This window comes from Microcaecilia unicolor, chromosome 9 (genome assembly GCF_901765095.1).
Source record: "Microcaecilia unicolor chromosome 9, aMicUni1.1, whole genome shotgun sequence".
In the NCBI taxonomy this organism is placed as follows: domain Eukaryota; kingdom Metazoa; phylum Chordata; class Amphibia; order Gymnophiona; family Siphonopidae; genus Microcaecilia; species Microcaecilia unicolor.
This window is the reverse complement of record NC_044039.1, coordinates 142,751,877-142,774,786: the sequence shown is the minus strand read 5'-3', so window position 1 is coordinate 142,774,786 and position 22,910 is coordinate 142,751,877. Positions and strand designations below refer to the sequence as shown.

Sequence of the window (22,910 nt, the reverse complement as noted above, 5' to 3'; positions counted from 1 at the left end):
AGTTCAGCAGTGAGCAGTGACTCATACTCACTGCTCACACTGGCTTGTTTGCGAGACCAGGAAATTGCATCAAAGAGAAGGCTCAGGGCCAGTGCAGGCAGTGGGTATGAGTTGCTGTTGGCAAAGAACTGAAGGATTTAATAGGTATCCGGGGGGGGGGGGGTTGAGGGCGTGAAGTTAAGAGACCCTTGATTACTACTACTACTACTACTACTACTACTTAACATTTCTAGAGCACTACTAGGGTTACGCAGCGCTGTACAATTTACCTGGGGGGGGGGAGGGGAGGGAGATATGCCCGGGAGTCTTCAGCTGGCAGGGCTTGAGGATCCTTCTCAGCCACATCACAGCTGTGCTGCTGCTGCTGCTGCGGCTGGGTGGGCCTCAGTTCAAAGCAGGTGGGCCTGTGCCCACCTGTGGCTACTCCACTGGCAGCCCTTAACCACTTATGCTGCTGAATATCACCAAAACTCGCTAAACCGAAAGCCAACTATTTTGTGGGTTGTCTGGGGGCTGATATTCAGCATTTAGCCACCTACGTTAAGCAGCAAAATCAGATTACATAAAACACAGTCCTATCTTTACGTGGTGTCATTTAGCGGATTGTTTACTAAAGCTTAGCTCAAGTTATCTGCAGCAGGGCCTATAGGAATAAAATGGGCCTTGCTGCAGATCAGTGGCGTAGCAAGGGGGGGAGGGAGAGGCGGTCCGCCCCGGGTGTCAGCTCGGGGGGGGGGGGGGTGCTCCCTGCCAGCTCCTCCCCCGTCAGCGCATCGACACCCCCCCCAGTGCCCACCCTCCTCCATCCAACCAGCTCCCTACCTTTAAAAAAATATCGAATCTGAAGCAAGGCGCAGCACCTCGCACCTGCACATAAAAGAAATGTGCACCGTCTCATCAGGCCTTCTCTCTCTCTGTCTGTCCCGCCCTTTTGGAAATAGAAAGTTGCGTCAGCGGAGGGCGGGACAAACAGAGCAAGGGAAGGCCCGATGAGACGGTGCACATTTCTTTTACGTGCAGGTGCGAGGCGCTGCGCCTCGCTTCGGATTCCGATATTCTTTTAAAGGTAGGGAGCTGGTTGGACGGAAGAGGGTGGGCACTGGGTCGAGGGGGAGGGTGTTGATGTGCCGAGGGGGGGGGGGTATGTCATCGTGCTGCACCCGGGGGGGGGGGGGGTGCAATGGCGAACCGCCCCACCCCGGGTGGCAGCCCCCCTTGCTACGCCACTGCTGCAGATAACTCGATCTAAGCTTTAGTAAACAACCCCCTTAGGCAGTTAAGTGCTGAATATTGCACTTAACCACATAAGAAATAGCCAGCCACATAAACCCAGATATTCAATTTGGTGCCCGGACATGCCCCAGCATTGAATATTGAGGCATAAAGCCTGCAGTGGCTAGAAAAAAAAAACTTTTTAAAACCCAGATACACTAAGTGCTGTAACCACATCTTCTGGCAACAAGTTCCAGACCTTAACTATTCGTTGAGTGAAAAAATATTTCCTCCTATTTGTTTTAAAAGTATTTTCATGTAACTTCATTGAGCGTCCCCTAGTCTTTGTAGTTTTTGAAAGAGTAAAAAATCAATTCAATTTTACCCTTTCTATACCACTCAAGAATTTTGTAGACCTCAATCGTATGCCCTCCACCCCCCACAGCCGTCTCTTTTTCAAGCTGAAGAGCCCTTACCTCTTAAGCCTTTCCTCATATGAGAGGAGTTCCATCCCCTTTATCATTTTGGTTGTTGCTCTTTGAAGCTTTTCTAATTCCGCCAACAACCAGAATTAAATGCAATACTGAAGATGAAGTCACCCCATGGAGCGATACAGAGGCATTATAATATTCTTCGTCTTATTTTCCATCCCTTTACTAATAATTCCTAGCTTCCCTGTTTGCTTTTTTGACCACTGCTGCATATTCGGTAAAAGATTATCTATGATGACACCTAGATCTTTTCTTGTGTGCTGACTCCTAAGGTGGACCCTAGCATCAAGTACATAAGTAATGCCACACTGGGAAAAGACCAAGGGTCCATCGAGCCCAGCATCCTGTCCACGACAGCATCCAATCCAGGCCAAGGGCACCTGGCAAGCTTCCCAAACGTACAAACATTCTATACATGTTATTCCTGGAATTGTGGATTTTTCCCAAGTCCATTTAGTAGTGGTTTATGGACTTGTCTTTAGGAAACCATCTAACCCCTTTTTAAACTCTGCCAAACTAACCGCCTTCACCACATTCTCCGGCAACGAATTCCAGAGTTTAATTATACGTTGGGTGAAGAAAAATTTTCTCCGATTTGTTTTAAATTTACTACACTGTAGTTTCATCGCATGCCCACTATTCCTAGTGTTTTTGGAAAGCGTGAACAGACGCTTCACATCCACCTGTTCCACTCCACTCATTATTTTATATACCTCTATCATGTCTCCCCTCAGCCGTCTCTTCTCCAAGCTGAAAAGCCCTAGCCTCCTTAGTCTCTCTTCATAGGGAAGTAATCCCATCCCTGCTATCATTTTAGTCGCCCTTTGCTGCACCTTTTCCAATTCTGCTATATCTTTCTTGAGATGCGGCGACCAGAATTGAACACAATACTCAAGGTGCGGTCGCACTATGGAGCGATATAACAGCATTATAACATCCTCGCACCTGTTTTCCATACCTTTCCTAATAATACCCAACATTCTATTTGCTTTCCAAGCCGCAGCAGCAGACTGAGCAGAAGGTTTCAGTATATTATCGACGACGACACCCAGATCCCTTTCTTAGTCCGTAACTCCTAACGTGGAACCTTGCATGACTTAGCTATAATTCGGGTTCTTTTTTCCCACATGCATCACCTTGCACTTGCTCACATTAAACGTCACCTGCCATTATGATTATGATTATAATTATGATTTGGATTATTCTTCCCAATGTGAATCACTACCTCTGATGCTACCTCCTCTTTCCTGTTGCCATACCTCAGCAGTGAGAAAATGGAACAGAGTGGGAAGAAATACGAAACAGATCTTTTTAGCTTTCCAGGATACTTTTGTATTATGATAAAGCATTTAACAGAACAGAAATTCAGTAAGCAGAATGACACCTGTACCTCTGCAGGTGACACTGTCACTGGCCAGCACTGTACCCTGCAGGCACACACACACTGCCACCTTGAGGTCTTTATCTTGCTTGCAGTTTCCAGAGCTGCAGTGGCTGCAGTTCAAGGAAGGCTGAATCCTCACTTCCCCATCACTCTCCATGACTATGAGAAAAAAGAGAAAATTAATTCTATAGCAGCATAAAGAACAGACCGAAATGGAAAACCTTCTCTCTTTTCCTGAAAGAATGGATTTTCTCTTGATTTACAAGTCTTTTGTGAACCCTGAAGGGGTCTGAGACTGAAGATGCCATTGCTGGTAGGGAAGCAGGGCTTTGGAGTATTGGCTGGCTGAGAAAATGTGTGCCTTAAAACTTGGGGAGAAGAGGGATTGAAGAGTAAATGGACTAATCCAGTGTATGTTTGACAGGTAGAAGAGATTCAGTGCTTTTTTTGTAGAAAAAAAGGTGCCGATACTCATTGTGGGCGGGGTCACCACACATGCCACCGCCCCTATTATAACCACACCCACATTAGCCACACCCCTTATACCAGCCATGGCGCATATAAACAGACACCAAAATATAGAACAGGAAAAGTTCTCTACGATGACGAATCACAGAAGGCAAAAGTAGAGACTAATAGACGATTCACAATCGTCTATTAGTCTCTACTTTTGCATATAAACAGATATCATTGAAAATATTATACTAGTATAGGAGAAAAAAGAATGTGATTTTTTTTCATTATAAATAATTTCTGTAAGCTGTTACAGCTCCAGTATACCCAGTGCAAAATAAGACAAATTCCAAACATTAAAATGAAAATAAAATGATTTTTTTCTACCTTTGTTGTCTGGTGACTTTGTTTTTCTATCCATATTGGTCCCAGTCTCTGATTCTGCTGCTCTCTATCTGTTCTCTTAACTCCGTTTCCAGGGCTTCCTTTCCATTTATTTCTTTACTTTCCTCCTTTCTTCTTCTTTTGTTGCCCTGCATCCATAAGTAAAAGCTGGGTCCTCCTCCATGGAATTGACTGGAGGAGGTATAACATGGATCCAGCTTTTGCCTATTTTCTCCATCCATGTGCAGGTTTTCTCCTCTTCCCTTTCCCTCATCTCCATCCATGTGCATCTTCTTTTTTCTTTCCTCCCCTCCTTTCATGTCCAGCACTTCTCCTCTCTCCTTCCCTCCATCCATGTCCAGCATTTCTCATCTCTCTTCCCTCCTCTGTATCCATATAAAGCAATAATTCTCTCTCCCCTCTCCTCCATCCAAGTCAGCATTTCTCCTCTCTCCTAGCCAACTCCTCCATCCATCCATGTCCAGCAATTCTCCTCTATCCTCTATCTCCTGCTCTCCTCTCCATCCATTTCTAGCATTTCTCCTCTCTCCCCTCTCATCCATGTCCAGCAATTCTCTCTTCCCTGTCCTCCCCTCCCTGTCCAGCGATTCTCCTCTCTCCCCTCCATGTCCAGCAATTCTCTCTTCCCTGTCCTCCCCTCCCCTCCCCGTCCAGCGATTTTCCTCTCTCCCCTCCATGTCCAGCAATTCTCTCTTCCCTGCCCTCCCCTCCATGTCCAGCAATTCTCTCTTCCCTGTCCTCCCCTCCCCGTCCAGCGATTCTCCTCTCTCCCTTCCATGTCCAGCAATTCTCTCTTCCCTGTCCTCCCCTCCCCGTCCAGCGATTCTCCTCTCTCCCCTCCATGTCCAGCAATTCTCTCTTCCCTGCCCTCCCCTCCAGCAATTATCTCATCCCTGCCCTCCCATTGTTATGATTGGGGTCTGAACCCCTCTCAAACTTACCTCTTTCCTGGGGGTCAGCTTCTTAGCTGGCTTCTGTTTCTTTTCTCTTTCCTTTCTGAGCTGGCTCTGTCTCTCTGTGCTGGCAGCTTCCAGCAGCATGGGGTTAATTGTCTCACTTCACTACAGCTGTGTGTGTGTTGCCTGAGTTGCTCTAACTCTCTTTGGGTGTACTGGCTTCAAGTGTTTCACGGTTTTGCATTGGTGTGGGTTGGGCCTCTCTGGGTCAGTGTGCTTTTGCCTAGGTCTAGGGAGTGTGACATCATCAGGGAGGGCCTTGATAAGGAAGTGGTGTTGTTTCCTTCAGGGCCTTTGCAACAGTGGTGTTTGCTGTAGGTAGGGTGGTGCAGTGTGCACTTCTGACGTTGTGTCTAGTTTCCCTGCTTGCTTTTGCTAAGGTCCAGGTTAGTGTTAGTGCAGTGTGCACTGGTGACTGTGTGTTTAGCTTTCCTGTTTTTCCCTTATGGTTCCCCTGCTTTTCCCTCTTGGTTTTGGAAGCTCTGTTGCTGATAGAAGTACTTCAAGGTTTGGTGTTGTTAGGGCTTGGGAGCAAGTAGATCAGTTTAGGTTTAGGAGCACTTCTGTTTCCAGTCCTGGTCCCTATGTCATCCGGTATCCAGTAAGTCCTGTCGGCTACTCGAACCCAGGAGCTCAACTTCTGGGGGGCTTAGTAGCTAAGTGCAGGTGAAGCTGTGTGGACCAGTCCAGTGTGCTCCAGTCCGGTGTTCCAGTCCTGTGTCCTCCAGTCCGGGGGACCAGTCCAGTGTGTTCCGGTCCGGTGTGTGTTCCAGTCTGGTGTGCTCCAGTCCAGTGTGTTCCGGTCCGGTGTGTGTTCCAGTCCGAGGGATTGCAGTCCAGTGTTCCAGTCCTGTGTCCTCCAGTCCGGGGGATTCCAGTCCAGGTGTTCCGGTTCGCTGGGCAGTGCCTGCAGTCCCTGACGGTGTGCTTACCCAGTGTTGGTTGGTGGGTTTTGCCTGCTGCTGTCGCTCCTCGGCAGCAGCCCAAGGGCTCACGTTTGCTCCAGAGCCCAGCCCTGCGGGCTCTGAACCTGAGAACCTGACACCTATCAATGTCCAGCAATTCTCTCTCCCCTGCCCTTCCCTCCCATCCCATGTCCAGCAATTCTCTCTCCCCTGCCCTTCCCTCCCCTCCCATTCCATGTCCAGCAATTCTCTCTCCCCTGCCCTTCCCTCCCATCCCATGTCCAGCAATTCTCTCTTCCTTGCCCTTCCCTCCCATCCCATCCCATGTCCAGCAATTCTCTCTCCCCTGCCCTTCCCTCCCATTATTTCCAGCGATTCTCCTACTCTCCCCTGCCCTCCCATCGACGTGCAGCGATTCTCCGTCCCTCCCCTGCCCTCAGCTCTCCCATATCCAGTGATTCTTCGTCCCCCAGCGTCCTCCTTCACTGCCTGCCAGACAGTCGGACTCAGAAGCGAACGGTGCAGGCAGCGATTGGCTGGCAGCATCGTAGCTTCCCTCTGCAAGTCCCGCCTATGCGTAAACAGGAAGTTGTAGGCGGGACTTGCAGAGGGAAGCTACGATGCTGCCAGCCAATCGCTGCCTGCACCGTTCGCTTCTGAGTCCGACTGGCTGGCAGGCAGTGAAGGAGGACACTGGGGGACGAGGAATCGCTGGATATGGGAGAGGTGAGGGCAGGGGAGGGACGGAAAAATCGCTGCATGTCGATGGGAGGGCAGGAGAGAGGCGGAGAATCGCTGGAAGTAATGGGAGGGGAGGGGAGGAGGAGAAAAAGGTGCCGGTACGCTGTACCGTTGCGTACCAGCACAAAAAAAGCACTGGGGTTATGTGATGGGAAGTGATGTAAAAAAAAAACCCGACTCCACTCCCTACAGCCTTAGCAGCAGTGGCGTAGGAAGGGGGGGCGGTGGGGTGGTCCGCCCCGGGTGCATGCCGCTGGGGGGGGGTGTCATCTCCGTTGGTTCCTTGCTCCCTCTGCCCCGGAACAGGTTACTTCCTGTTCCGGGGCAGAGAGAGCAAGGAACCAATGGAGCCGACGCAACTCCCAGTGATGTGGACTCGGGGGCGGATCGGCTCTCCCGCCCGCCCCTCGCTTCTAAACTAAGTAAGAATGTGCTCTGGGGGAGGGTGCGCGCCGGAGGGGGGGGCACGCCGAGGGGGGGGGTGCGCCGAGGGGGGCGCCTTGCTGCACCCGGGAGGGGGTGCGCAGCGGTGACCCGCCCCGGGTGTCAGCCGCCCTCGCTACGGCACTGCTTAGCAGAATTTAGTTGTGCATGCTCAGCTTAATCTTTTTTTTCTCACAGGAAAGAGAATAGACATTTTTGTTTTCTTTTTCTTATTTTTTTCAAAAGGATACCTTGTGCTTACTTTTAAAGCTGTTTTTACTGAATGACAGCCATTTTAGGTTTCAAAACAAATGAACAGACTGATCATTCTCTGCTGTACAATCCCTGCCTGCTTTTCAAGAGAGATTGCAACGGATGATGGCTGTCATTCAGCAAAAACAGCTTTAAAAGTAAGCCCAACGTATCCTTTTGAAAGAAAATTAGCCACCTACGTTAAGCAGCAAAATCAGATTACATAAAACACAGTCCTATCTTTACGTGGTGTCATTTAGCGGATTGTTTACTAAAGCTTAGCTCAAGTTATCTGCAGCAGGGCCTATAGGAATAAAATGGGCCTTGCTGCAGATCAGTGGCGTAGCAAGGGGGGGCGGGAGGGGCGGTCCACCCCGGGTGTCAGCTCGGGGGGGGGGGGGGGTGCTCCCTGCCAGCTCCTCCCCCCTCGGCGCATCGACACCCCCCCAGTGCCCACCCTCCTCCATCCAACCAGCTCCCTACCTTAAAAAAAATATCGAATCCCAAGCAAGACGCAGCGCCTCGTGCCTGCACGTAAAAGAAATGTGCACGGTCTCATCAGGCCTTCTCTCGCTCTGTCTGTCCCGCCCTTTTGGAAATAGGAAGTTGCGTCAGCGGAGGGCGGGACAAACAGAGCGAGGGAAGGATGATGAGACCGTGCACATTTCTTTTACGTGCAGGCGCGAGGTGCTGTGCCTCGCTTCAGATTCCGATATTTTTTTAAAGGTAGGGAGCTGGTTGGACGGAAGAGGGTGGGCACTGGGTCGGGGGGGGGAGGGTGTTGATGTGCCAAGGGGGGGTATGTCATCGTGCTGCACCCGGGGGGGGGGGGTGCAACGGCGAACCGCCCCACCCCGGGTGGCAGCCCCCCTCGCTATGTCACTGCTGCAGATAACTCGAGCTAAGCTTTAGTAAACAACCCCCTTAGACAGTTAAGTGCTGAATATTGCACTTAACCACATAAGAAATAGCCAGCCACATAAACCCAGATATTCAATTTTGGTGCCCGGACATGCCCCAGCATTGAATATTGAGGCATAAAGCCTGCAGTGGCTAGAAAAAAAAAAACTTTTTAAAACCCAGATACACTAAGTGCTGTAACCACATCTTCTGGCAACAAGTTCCAGACCTTAACTATTCGTTGAGTGAAAACATATTTCCTCCTATTTGTTTTAAAAGTATTTCCATGTAACTTCATTGAGCGTCCCCTAGTCTTTGTAGTTTTTGAAAGAGTAAAAAATCAATTCAATTTTACCCTTTCTATACCACTCAAGAATTTTGTAGACCTCAATTGTATGCCCTCCACCCCCCACAGCCGTCTCTTTTTCAAGCTGAAGAGCCCATACCTCTTAAGCCTTTCCTCATATGAGAGGAGTTCCATCCCCTTTATCATTTTGGTTGTTGCTCTTTGAAGTTTTTCTAATTCCGCCAACAACCAGAATTAAATGCAATACTGAAGATGAAGTCACCCCATGGAGCGATACAGAGGCATTATAATATTCTTCGTCTTATTTTCCATCCCTTTACTAATAATTCCTAGCTTCCCTGTTTGCTTTTTTGACCACTGCTGCATATTCGGCAAAAGATTATCTATGATGACACCTAGATCTTTTCTTGTGTGCTGACTCCTAAGGTGGACCCTAGCATCAAGTACATAAGTAATGCCACACTGGGAAAAGACCAAGGGTCCATCGAGCCCAGCATCCTGTCCACGACAGCATCCAATCCAGGCCAAGGGCACCTGGCAAGCTTCCCAAACGTACAAACATTCTATACATGTTATTCCTGGAATTGTGGATTTTTCCCAAGTCCATTTAGTAGTGGTTTATGGACTTGTCTTTAGGAAACCATCTAACCCCTTTTTAAACTCTGCCAAACTAACCGCCTTCACCACATTCTCCGGCAACGAATTCCAGAGTTTAATTACGTGTTGGGTGAAGAAACATTTTCTCCGATTTGTTTTAAATTTACTACACTGTAGTTTCATCACATGCCCCTAGTCCTAGTGTTTTTGGAAAGCGTGAACAGATGCTTCACATCCACCTGTTCCACTCCACTCATTATTTTATATACCTCTATCATGTCTCCCCTCAGCCGTCTTTTCTCCAAGCCGAAAAGCCCTAGCCTCCTTAGTCTTTCTTCATAGGGAAGTCGTCCCATCCCTGCTATCATTTTAGTCGCCCTTTGCTGCACCTTTTCCAATTCTGCTATATCTTTCTTGAGATGCGGCGACCAGAATTGAACACAATACTCAAGGTGCGGTCGCACTATGGAGCGATATAACAGCATTATAACATCCTTGCACCTGTTTTCCATACCTTTCCTAATAATACCCAACAATCTATTTGCTTTCCTAGCTGCAGCAGCACACTGAGCAGAAGGTTTCAGTGTATTATCGACGACGACACCCAGATCCCTTTCTTAGTCCGTAACTCCTAACGTGGAACCTTGCATGACTTAGCTATAATTCGGGTTCTTTTTTCCCACATGCATCACCTTGCACTTGCTCACATTAAACGTCATCTGCCATTATGATTATGATTATAATTATGATTTGGATTATTCTTCCAATGTGACTCACTCTCTCTGATGCTACCTCCTCTTTCCTGTTGCCATACCTCAGCAGTGAGAAAATGGAACAGAGTGGGAAGAAATACGAAACAGATCTTTTTAGCTTTCCAGGATTCTTTTGTATTAATTATGATAAAGCATTTAACAGAACAGAAATTCAGTAAGCAGAATGACACCTGTACCTCTGCAGGTGACACTGTCACTGGCCAGCACTGTACCCTGCAGGCACACACACACTGCCACCTTGAGGTCTTTATCTTGCTTGCAGTTTCCAGAGCTGCAGTGGCTGCAGTTCAAGGAAGGCTGAATCCTCACTTCCCCATCACTCTCCATGACTATGAGAAAAAAGAGAAAATTAATTCTATAGCAGCATAAAGAACAGACCGAAATGGAAAACCTTCTCTCTTTTCCTGAAAGAATGGATTTTCTCTTGATTTACAAGTCTTATGTGAACCCTGAAGGGGTCTGAGACTGAAGATGCCATTGCTGGTAGGGAAGCAGGGCTTTGGAGTATTGGCTGGCTGGGAAAATGTGTGTCTTAAAACTTGGGGAGAAGAGAAATTGAAGAGTAAATGGACTAATCCAGTGTATGTTTGACAGGTCGAAGAGATTAAAAGTCTTTGTCGGTGTTTTATTCCCACCTCAGGCACTTTCTATGATTTATAGGCTGTTACACCAATAAAGAGGAAAGGAGGGAAATGTTTTCACAACAAAGTAGGGCTGTACTGAATAGTCATATTCAATTTAATTTAGCCCTGAATATTGCCCTGAATACATTATTTGTACCCTCTCCTCCTTTTATTCTGCCTTTGTTTTGTTTGACCTGATATATTTTATTTTAAATCGCTGAGACAGTAGTAGTGCACCTCACCAGCATTTGTCAAAATTAATTGATTTTGACAGGTGACACAACCACTTCCAGGTTTTCAGCCAAATCAGAAGCAAGGACATGCCCACTCCCCACCCTTTTGATGATGTCATCAGCCAAGTCATGCCCAAACCATGCCTACTCCCTTGGATGACATCACCAGATATGACATCTTGACCCCACCAAAATTCCGCCCCTTTTCATAGCCACGCCCCTTGCCTTATTTGCATAGCCCCACCCCAAACGCCACCCATTTTTCATAGCCCCACCCTAAACCCCAGCCTTTTTGGTGATGTCACATGAAGTGACATCACAGCCACGGCTCATTTTCAAGATGGTGACCACTACTGTATGCATATGTCACTTCCTGTTTCCATTATTAGCCGCCATCTTGGATGGGGTTATGTGATGGGAAGTGATGTAAAAAAAAAACCCGACTCCACTCCCTACAGCCTTAGCAGCAGTGGCGTAGGAAGGGGGGGCGGTGGAGCGGTCCGCCCCGGGTGCACGCCGCTGGGGGGTTGTCGTCTCTGTTGGTTCCTTGCTCCCTCTGCCCCGGAACAGGTTACTTCCTGTTCCGGGGCAGAGAGAGCAAGGAGCCAATGGAGCCGACGCAGCTCCCAGTGACGTGGACTCGGGGGTGGATCGGCTCTCCCGCCGCCCGCCCCTCGCTTCGAAACTAAGTAAGAATGTGCTCCAGGGGAGGGGGGGCGCCGGAGGGGGGGCGCCGTGCTGCACCTGGGGGGGGGGGGCGCAGCGGCGACCCGCCCTGAGTGTCAGCCGCCCTCGCTATGGCACTGCTTAGCAGAATTTAGTTGTGCATGCTCAGCTTAATCTTTTTTTTCTCACAGGAAAGAGAATAGACATTTTTGTTTTCTTTTTCTTATTTTTTCAAAAGGATACCTTGTGCTTACTTTTAAAGCTGTTTTTACTGAATGACAGCCATTTTAGGTTTCAAAACAAATGAACAGACTGATCATTCTCTGCTGTACAATCCCTGCCTGCTTTTCAAGAGAGATTGCAATGGATGATGGCTGTCATTCAGCAAAAACAGCTTTAAAAGTAAGCCAAACATATCCTTTTTAAAAGAAAAAAATTGTAAGAAAAAGAAAACAAAATTTCTATTTTCTTTCCTGTGAGAAATAAAAGGGAAGAAACAGCTTTAAAAGTAAGCAGAAGGTATACTTTTGAAAGAAAACAAATTATGAGAAAGAAAGCAAAAATGTCTATTTTCTTTCCTATGAGAAAAAAGGTTAAGCTAAGCATGCACAAACTAAATTACACTGAGGCTGTAGAGGGCAGTGTTAGGTTTGTTTTGACGTCACTTCCTGTCACATGACCCCATCCAAGATAGCGGCTAGTAGTAGAAACAGCAAGTGATGTGATGCATACAGCAATGGCTGCCATCTTGAAAAATGGGCCTGACTGCAATATCACTTCTTGTGACATCAGATGGGGTTGGGTGATGAAAAGGGGTGGTTTGGGGTGGGGTTATCCAATTAAGGTGGGGCAAGAGGCATGGCTATGCAAAAGTGGTAGAGGTTTGGACGGGGCCAAGACGTCATATCCAGTGATGTCATCCAAGGGGGTGGGGAGTGGATGTGGTCTGGGTGGTGACATCATCAAGGGGCACGGAGTGGGCATGTCCTGACTGGCTGGAAATCCGGAATTGGACGTGTCACCTGTCAAAATCAATTAATTTTGACAAATGCTGGTGAGGTACACTACTGGCAGTATTAACCATTCAGCAGTATATCAAACAAAAATCAACTTGAAATTTATCAGTGTCAGTGGCCTTTCTTATTTCTTTTTTAAAGGACTGTATACTCCTAGTATGAGACTTTACATTTGGCCTTGTTGTTCAGAGATGGTGTTGTGCACTGCATACAGAGGATCAGGATTTGTTTTCTGGGTCAGGTTTTCTACTCTCCAGCCTGGCTGGTAAAGGCCCTGGAGGAAAGGAGTCTCAATCATCAGTTTTATAACAGGAAACTTGGTAAGATCCTATTCTACAAAAGAATGTAGGTATTTACTGTCCTTAATAGACTATTAGAACATACCTTTAGCCATGCGTACTTATGCTAGTCATAGAGCTGTTGTGTTAGTGCCTATATTTATTTCCAGTGCTTGATATACCGCAAAATATCTATACAGCGACCATATGGTTTACAGCATAAAAGCAATTAGGGAGGGTAAAGATATAGGAGGGAGGGGGGACAATTATTTAGAGGAACCAAAAGATTTATTAAACAGGTGTGTCTTGATTAAAACTTGGGGTAGGAGGGTTCAGAGTGGATGCAAGGTGGGAGGGAATTCCAGAGAGAGGGTCCTAGAAAACTGAAACTGGAAATGGATGCAGATACGTGCATAACTTACAGTATTCTAGAACTTACAAATGTTCGTGTGGGTCCCACCCATGCTCCGCCCCTGTAAGTTAAGTGGGTATTTCCAGAATAGCACACCTGCAGAAATGGTAGCACCTATTTTACAGAATTGCTCAAGTAGTGGCCAGAATTAAAGCCTAGAATTTCAGACATCTGAAGCAAGACTGTCCATGGCCCCTGACCTAAGAATGTCTGTGCAATGACTGAGCTATGCGAGTTGGGATGGAAATATGAAAAACGGGGGAAATCTCCAGGTAGTTTTGTGAATGACAGCTCATAGGGCTGTATTTGGCCTCAGTTCCTATTCAGTTGGAAGCCCAAAAGAGGAAAGTGGAAACTAGAGGACTTCTTACTCTCCTCCCTCCAATATATTAAATACTGAGGGATTAGGGGCTTTGAGGTGGACAAGAGAGAATGGATGTGGGTTATGGAAGACTGTATGTAGCTTCTCTTCTTGCCCATCTCCCCATCTTGTTGGCATTTCTGCTACCTAACAGATTAATGTCTAGAAAACTGCAATTTCAACTTTGCACCCCTGTCTTCCTGGGGACCAGGGCAGAAGAGGATATTGTGCTAGAGAAGAAAGAGTAAGGTGAACTGAGCTTACCTGCCAATGGACCTAGGAAAATCTTCCCAATTGGATTCACAAATGAAACACCATCCTGTCCATTGGCTGTGATGTCATCAATTCTTGATGCATTGCCACCTGGAAAAGAGAGGCTCTCTCTTATAAACTGGGCTGGAAGTGAAATATAATGCTTAGAGTACAGAGCTGCAGATCAGTGGATATGAGTTTAATGTCACATCTCCCCTATTCACTGAGTGACCTTCAGTAAATCACCGAGGTCCCCTTCTAAACTGCATTAGGCTCTTAATGCATGTTTAGCGTGGGAAAACGGGCTACCGCATAATGAATTAAAGCATTTTGCAGTAATTTCCCCTTTTCCATGCACTAACTGTGCATGAATGCATGAATTATTTAAAAAAATATTTTTGGAGGGGGCGTGAGAAGGGCAGGGAAGCTATATCCAGCTAGAACGTTATGATTAAGACAGATTTAACATGAGAGCATTAAATGTTCCCACATTAATTCTTTGCAGGTCCAGTGTGCTAATGGAAAAAATAGCACTGGACTTGCAAAAAACAAAGAAACAAAATTAAAACTCCTTGTAAACTGTTGCTTTAAATCTGGGCTTAGTGCAAGGAAAAGTCCCACATTCAAATGTGTTTTTCTAGCATATTTTAGTAGCAGGCCCCCTAACCTTCCTGTGCTCAAATGTAATTTATAAGCCCCTTGGGAAAAAGCCCCTGTAAATCATATAAATCACTTTTATAGAGCTTTACACATTGGTTCTGCCATGTAAATAATAAATATTATTATTCGAAATGTAGCCTGCTGGGAAAAGATAAGCACAAACAGACCAGTTGATTAGAGTCCTGCCAGAATCAAGTCAGTCTGAAAAGTCTATCTTAAGCCCAAGAGTCAAACACAAGGTGAGCTGAATACACCTAAGCAGTGGCATTCCTCTCTCAGGCCCCCCCTACACTGCTGGTCAAAGAGTTGCCTGCATAAATGCCTCATATAAGAGGCCAGCCCAAAGTCCACTCTCAAGCAATGCAACTCCTTCCCCTCTTCCCCTGTCACCATCCAGTGTCCGGGGCCGCTGGTATTTCTCTCTCTCCCTTCATTCCCCCCTCCCCCAGTTTGTTCTAACATGCTACTGACAGCAATCAGAGTAACACTGCAGCAATCAAACCAGGCTGCTTCGGGGTCTTCCCTGTGACGCGCCTCACCACCTGCATCAAACAGGAAGTGGTATCAGAGAAGGCAGGGCGCATCACAGGGAAGGCCCAAAACCAGCCTGATTTGATCACTGTGGTGTTGCTACCGGCAGTGATTATAGTATGTTAGAACGGATGTGGGTCGAGGGGAGAGATTCTGGATTGGGAGGGGGATTTGAGATGTGCTGCTTGATGGGGAAGAGGGGAGGAAGGAACAGGCAGGAAGGGGTGCTGCTTGACAGGGTGAGGGGAGGAAGAAACGAGTAAGGAAGGGGTGCTCTGGACCTGGGAGGAGAGGGACGGGAAGATGGAGCTAGGAGGGATGAACAGGGAGAGGTGCTGCTTGATCTGGGGGAGAGGGAGGAAGGGACAGGGAAAGTTGCTGCTGGATCCAGGGGAAGGAAGAAGGGACAAACAAGGAGAGGTACTACTGTATGGGGGGGAGGGGGAGAGGAATGGAAGAACAGAAAGAAGTGCTGCTGGACCTGGGAGGAGGGAGGAGGAACGGATGGACAGGAAGAAGTGCTGCTAGACTCAAAGCAGGGAAGGCTTAAGGGACAGTTAAGGAGAGGTGTTGGACCCAGCGTGAAGGAGATGGAGAGATGCTGGACCGGTGGGGGAGGGTAGAGGGAGGAGAGAGATAGGACAAGGGGAGGGGAAGAGAAGGGGAGAGATGCTGGATGGGTTGGGGGAGAGAGAGGCACACACACCAAATCAGAGAAGGGGAGAAAGAAGGCCCCAGGGTGGGGGGTGTGAGAGGAAGGGAAGAGAGGGGTGGGATAAGGGAGACAGAGAAGGGATGCTTAGCATGGAGGGAGCACAGGAACAGGGACAGAAAGGGGCAGTGCTAGACAGACAGGGGATAGGGGCACAAGAACAATGCTGGACATTAGGGAGCAAAATAGGGGCATAGAGGGGCAATGCTGATCACGGGGGAGGGAAAGGGACAGAGGGGCAGATGCAGGACAGGGCAAAATAGCAATACAGGTGGGAGATGCTGAATATAAGGGGAGGAAAGGGACAGGGACATAGAGGGGAAATGCTGAACAGGATGGATAGGAAAGCAGAGGGAAGATGGATGGTGGACAAGAAGAGAGACGAAATGTCAAATGGACAGGAGAAAGAGCAGAAAATAACAGAGAAAAGCAGAAAAGAGACACAGGGGCTAAAACGAATGATAAAACAAAATGCTCAGACCCACAAAAGGTAAAAAAGTATTTTCCTCAAAATGTATTAATTTGGAATATTCCAGCTTTGGGAGATGTGCATCTCTGATATTTTGCATTTCAGTTTCTATTTCTCTACTATTGCTGTACATCAAGAGTCTGTCTTGGAGTTTCCAGTTCAGTTTTTTTGCCTTCATCTCTCTATTAGTGATTTGTGGTCTGTTGTTTCATATTTGTTGAGAGTCTGTCTGTGTTTTGCGCTGGTGACCAAGGTGTGGTATTTTGCCAGCAGGATCAGTAGTTTCAGTGTAGGGATCTTGTTGCAGACCCATTTGTTTTGTTTTCTAATTATATAGTGTATTGGTATTTTAGGGACTGGTGTAATATTTACCACCCTTATCCAGAGTGGTGAATACTTGAAACATACATAATAAAACATAATGCACATCAAAATTAATACTAACAGTCCTAGGAGTTAGTGCTGTTATGATAAGGTTCTGAGTGTGCTTTTGCACAAGCTTGTGCGTAGTGTTTAATATAATTTTAGTTTGTCATAGCTTTGGACAGGGTTTTTAGAACATTTTGCAGGATCTGATGTGTGTTGAAGTGGTTGCCTTATAGCAGACTTGTGTCTGGCTTAGTTTAAATTATGAGGCACTGCCTCTTGAGGTATCTTTAAATAATGTTAGTATGTGGTTTAGTGTTAGTAAACACTTGAAATAATTGAGTTTAAATTTTGTAAACATATCACTTCATGTGCACCTAAGTACCTAGCAGACTTTCCTCAGGTCTCAGTCCCTTCACCATCATGCCGAAATTATACTTTGAATGTACTATGAGAAAAATCTCACTCATTAGCCTTCAATCTAACTCACTGGGGTGGTGTTGGAATGTAATTGTATTTTACATGCATTGCCTGTCACCTATTATTTCTCTGTGATTACTCTGTGACCTCTGATGTGAATTACTTAGAGAGGTCACACAGCTATGCAACTTCCTGTGGGGGATAGACACAGCAGATGCAGCAGACACAGCACATGGAGCACATGGAGCTCATGATCTCTCCTAACCTGAGAGGATCTATGGTGGTGTGAGCATCCATTACCATCTAAGCACATGGAAGGAGCTGATAATACAAATGTATAGTAATATGTATATATAAGCCTGTCTGATTATAATCTAACTACAAACTGTGAGTAAACAGATGTTTTGTTACTTCAACTTTAAAGTGACTCAGCAGTGAATTATTCAGGGGTGAATGAGAGAGAGATGAAGAAAGAAATTAACATTTCTAAAGCTGAAGCTGTGTGTACTAAGATCTGCTAATTATTTACTACAAATAATCCAACAAAAGGGTTATGGGCCCAGGGCTCAGGAATTGAAAAAGAAGAGAAATATTACCAGGCAGAAAAAAAGACCACATTTTTCTCTTAAGTTTTAAAGGAAAGATTCAGTCTGTCTCTCTCTCCCCCCACACAGCAGACAGAAGGCTAAGAAAATGGCTGAGGGAAGAAATTCACCATTTTTCTATTCTCTCAAGGTGCCTAGATTAACTGAGTTTAATTATCGGCAGTGGGAACTAAGATTCATATGTCTCCTTCGAGCAAAAAGATTAAATATATGCTTAGACCAAGACAGAACAGATGAAAATATGGCTGAATGGGACAATGCAAACTATTATGTGAAGTGCATGCTTTTGGAAGCTCTCTCAGAGAAACAAGCCATATTAGTGGAGGGAAAAGATACACCAAAGGACATTTTATATAAACTGAGAACTATGTATGCAACTACATATGCAAAGCAGCAACCAATTTGGTTGGCAGAGTTGAATGAAACCAAATTAAGGGATAAAAGTAAATGTAATGATCACATTATGCATCTTATGTCTTCATTTCAAAAGCTAGAACTTTCTGGAATTCCCATGTGTGATGCATTGAAAAGAGCATTTCTTTTTACCTCACTATCAAAGAAGTTTGATGTTTTTAGGTCTGTAAATGAGGCCATTGAAGGGCAATCTTTTGAACAGACAACATCAAAACTAAGGCAGGAATGCATAATAAATGATTCTGAGGAGATGTGTTCTCAAAGTCAGTCAGAGAGAAATGAAACAAATTTCTTGGCAAAGAACAGAGGAACAGGGTTGCCAGGTGGAAAATTTTTTTCCAGCCCGATCGAGCCCAAAAAACAGCCCAAAACCCGCCCAAACACAAACCCCGCCCCTGACACCCCCACCCCCGCGTCATCACGCCCGCCCCCGCCGTCATCAACCCCGCCCCTGCCGTCACTGGCCCCGCCTTCCACGTCACCGGCCCCGCCTCCCCGTAATCGGCCCCGCCTCCCACGTCATCGGCCCCGCCTCCCCGTCATCGGCCCCGCCTCCCCGTCATCGGCCCCGCCTCCCACGTCATCGGCCCCGCCTCCCCGTCATCGGCCCCGCCTCCTACGTCATCGGCCCCGCCTCCCACGTCACTAACCCCGCCCAAAACGTCATTAACCCCACCCAAAAACGTCACTAACCCCGCCCCCCCGCGGCCGAAAAAACCGCACTGAAGGCCAAAAACAGCCCAAAAAACCGCAACCCGCCGCGGGCAAAAATTTCCCGCGGCGGGTCGCGGAAAACCGCCCAATTGGGCGGTAAAACCGCCCACCTGGCAACACTGCAGAGGAAGGCGGAGCTATGGGAAAACTCCACCCAAGGGCAAGCTGATTTGCTACTCATGTGGAAAGGAGGGACATGTATCTAAATGGTGTAAGGAAACACAAAACACTCCCTCTAGCTCACCTAAGCCAATGGAACTAAAGAATTTTCAAACCAGGAAATGTATGAAGGACAAAGATAAACACAAGGGCTTTCTAATGGCAGAAAAATCTTTGACTATGGTAAATAATAATTCAAATGAAAGTACTTGGATTTTGGATTCAGGGAGCACATGCCATTTAACCAATTGTAAGGATTTCTTTCAGGAAATGTGTCCAGAAGAAGGAATTCTTAAAACTGCAAACGCAGGGACTGCTAAGATCCAAGCAAAAGGTATTGGATTCTTAAAATGCAAAGTGTCTAATGAAGTTAAAGAAATTCCTGTAAGTGATGTCTTGTATATTCCCCAAGCAGTTTGTAATATGCTTAGTGTATCTACATTAGATAAGAAGGGATTTGTGATTCATTTTGAAAACAGTAAGTGCACAATCTCTAAAAATGATGAAGTGTATGCTGAAGCTTTTATGCATAATGATGTTTATAAGCTGAACATTTCAGGTGAAGCCTCACATATGGCGCAAGTAAGGAAGAATGATGGTAAATGTAGTCTGGAAATCTGGCACCGCCGCCTGGGACATCGTGATTCTAAGGTGATCCAGGATCTTCACAGTAAGCAACTAGCCACCGGCATTCAGATAAGTGCAGATGCTGGTAAAATGGAGAAATGCATAGACTGTGTTACTCAAAAAGGTGTGAGACCCTCATTTCCTGCATACACAGGAAATAGGAGTAATAAAGTGCTGGACTTAATACACAGTGACTTATGTGGACCGTTTAATATCCCATCATTGGGAAATAACAGATTTGTGCTAATATTCTTGGATGATTTCTCTAGATATTGTGTGGCCTATTTGCTGAAAGAAAAAAGTCAAGTCACAGACATGCTGAAGAAATACGTAGCCATGGTGAGCAATAAATTTGAAAGAAAACCAAAGGTTCTTCAGACCGACAATGGTGGTGAGTTCATTTCACAAAGCATGCGCACATTTCTAGAACAAGAAGGCATTCAGCATATCACAACAGTAGCTTATACACCAGAGCAAAATTCTGTTGCAGAGAGAAAATTTAGGTCACTTGTGGAAATGACCAGATGTATGCTGTCAGATAGCAATCTCCCTAAAAGACTATGGGGGGAAGCCATTCTCACAGCAGTGTACCTACAAAACAGAATGCCAACTAAAGGCGCTGAGCGCACACCACATGAGACATGGCATGGTAGGAAGCCAAACCTGTCACACATAAGAACATTTGGAAGTACAGCATATGCTCATATACCAAAGCAAAGAAGGCATAAGCTGGATTCCACAACAGAAAGGGGCATTTTAGTTGGCTATGCTCCAGGACACAAAGGATATAGAATTTTGAATCTGAAAACTGGCATTGTTGGCATAAGACATGTTACATATTTTGATGAAAACAAAAGGGTTGATAAAGGCTGGATTATCCCAGATGAGCCTTATCATCCAGAATATGAAACTAGAACCATAATAGACATGCCAGTGTATATAAATGCCATACCAAGGCAGATGTCTGAAAGCAACTCATCTGTATCTAACGAAGAACAGGCAGAGGAAGCAGACACAGAAAGGATCATTGAAGAAGACAGTACAGTTGGAGAAGGGGAATCAATTGGAGAAGGACTCTCAGATTTAGAGGATGCAGAAAGGTCGGACCAACCTGTTGTCAGACGCTCATCCAGGGAAAACAAAGGTGTTCCACCCCCAAGACTGTCTTACTTAACAAAGTCAGCAGAAGCTCAAGAGCCCTTAACATGGGATGAGATTGAGAAAATGCCAGCAGAAGAAGCTGCTGAATGGCATAAAGCTGCACAAGAAGAAATTGATGCATTGGATAAAAATAATACTTGGATTCTTACAAAATTACCTCCTGGCAAGAAAGCTATAGGATGCAAATGGGTATTCAAGTTAAAAAGGAATGCACAAGGAAAAGTGGAAAGGTATAAAGCCAGATTAGTGGCAAAGGGATATCTTCAAAAATATGGAGAAGATTTTGATGAAGTGTTTGCACCTGTAGTGAAACACACGACAATCAGAACACTTCTGAGCATTGCAGTCTCAAAAGGCATGCAAGTCAAACACATTGATGTGAAAACAGCATTTCTTCATGGAGAAATAACTGAAGACTTGTACATGGAACAACCAACAGGTTTCATAAATACAAAACAAAGACAGCTAGTGTGTAAATTAAACAAAGGTCTTTGTGGATTAAAGCAAAGTGCAGAATGTTGGAATGAAAAATTGCATGAAATATTGACAAATTTAGGTTTTAAACAAGGTGAAGCAGATAAATGCTTGTACACTAGGTGCAGAAATGGACAATATGCATACATTTTAGCTTTTGTTGATGATCTGCTCATTGCAAGCAAAAGTGAGCAAGAGTACAAGGACATTGTAAAGTGTTTAAACCAGAATGTTGAGATAAAAGAACTTGGTAATGTGTCATACTATCTTGGTATAGAAATTGAGAAACAAAATGATGGTTCTTATCTTCTAAGCCAGAAGCAGAAAATAAATGAGCTTATTGAAAGTTTAGGTATGCAAGATGCCCAAGTTGTAAGCACTCCCATGATCACTGATTTTCTGAAGGATGAAACAGTAAGAGAACCTTTACCAGATAACATCCAATATAGATCAGCCATAGGTAAGCTTTTATATCTAGCTACCACATACAGGGCTGATATAGCAAATGCAGTAGGAATTTTGAGCAGAAGGGTCAGCTCACCTACCAAATCAGATTGGACTGCAGTTAAAAGGATGGTAAGGTATTTAAAGGGTACCATTGATTGTAAATTAAAGATTTCAGCCAATAGTAATCCAAAACTAATATGTTACTGTGATTCAGATTGGGCAGGGGATCATTCTGATTATAAATCCACAAGTGGATATGTGTTTATGTATGGAAATGTACAAATTTCATGGCCAGTCATAAACAAAGTATTGTGAGTTTGTCTTCTACAGAAGCTGAATATGTGGCCGTATCGGAAGCGTGCAGAGAACTGATGTGGATTGAAAAACTTATGCTGGATTTGGAATAGCTGAAAAGAGACCAATCCAGTTAATGGAAGATAATCAGAGCTGCATCCGACTGTCACAGAATGACAAGGTTCAGTCACGCACCAAGCACATCGCAACGAAATACCACAACGTGCGAGAGTTGGCAAAAGAAGGGGTCATCAGTCTACACTATTGTCACACCAGTGAGATGACAGCTGACATCATGACCAAACCGTTACCCAGAGAACATTTTGTGAATCTGCGTATAAAGCTTGGACTTTGTATGAATAAATAATTGCATGACAGTTATGCATGAGAAGGGGTTTGTTGGAATGTAATTGTATTTTACATGCATTGCCTGTCACCTATTATTTCTCTGTGATTACTCTGTGACCTCTGATGTGAATTACTTAGAGAGGTCACACAGCTATGCAACTTCCTGTGGGGGATAGACACAGCAGATGCAGCAGACACAGCACATGGAGCACATGGAGCTCATGATCTCTCCTAACCTGAGAGGATCTATGGTGGTGTGAGCATCCATTACCATCTAAGCACATGGAAGGAGCTGATAATACAAATGTATAGTAATATGTATATATAAGCCTGTCTGATTATAATCTAACTACAAACTGTGAGTAAACAGATGTTTTGTTACTTCAACTTTAAAGTGACTCAGCAGTGAATTATTCAGGGGTGAATGAGAGAGAGATGAAGAAAGAAATTAACATTTCTAAAGCTGAAGCTGTGTGTACTAAGATCTGCTAATTATTTACTACAAATAATCCAACAGGTGGTACATCTCACTCTTTGGGATGGGCCACCCTTGGCATCTCTAGTCCAGTAACTTCCTTAACCCACCCCCACCCCCCACCCTAACCTGCCAGCCCAGCTGCTTCCAGCAAAAACAATTGAAAAAACAGAACAAGAGTGCGGAGCTGCTTTCTAGGCTACACCGCTAATGGCTCTACCGGTCCATCCTCTTCTCACATAAAAGAAGGATGGAGGATATTGGGTGGAAAGAGGGAACATACTGAATGTAAATGGTGGCTGGAAGGGGGGCAAAAAGAGGAAAACACTGGCTGGAGAGAGGGAGTCATTGCACAGATAGAGGGAGGGAGGGAAGATGTTGGACATAAGAGGTG

The 22,910-nt window shown here is 45.6% G+C and overlaps 1 protein-coding gene across 1 annotated transcript in view; it reads right to left on the bottom strand.

The window, feature by feature from the left end:
* Positions 1-22,910, bottom strand: part of LTK (leukocyte receptor tyrosine kinase) — a 251,737-nt gene that overhangs the window by 43,200 nt on the left and 185,627 nt on the right. The window contains exons 16-18 of the mRNA XM_030215372.1: positions 13,653-13,751; positions 9,976-10,128; positions 3,094-3,246 (exon numbers count right to left, since the gene is read on the bottom strand). Of these exons, the coding sequence (XP_030071232.1) occupies positions 3,094-3,246; positions 9,976-10,128; positions 13,653-13,751 (405 nt within the window). The remainder of the gene's footprint in view (positions 1-3,093; positions 3,247-9,975; positions 10,129-13,652; positions 13,752-22,910) is intronic.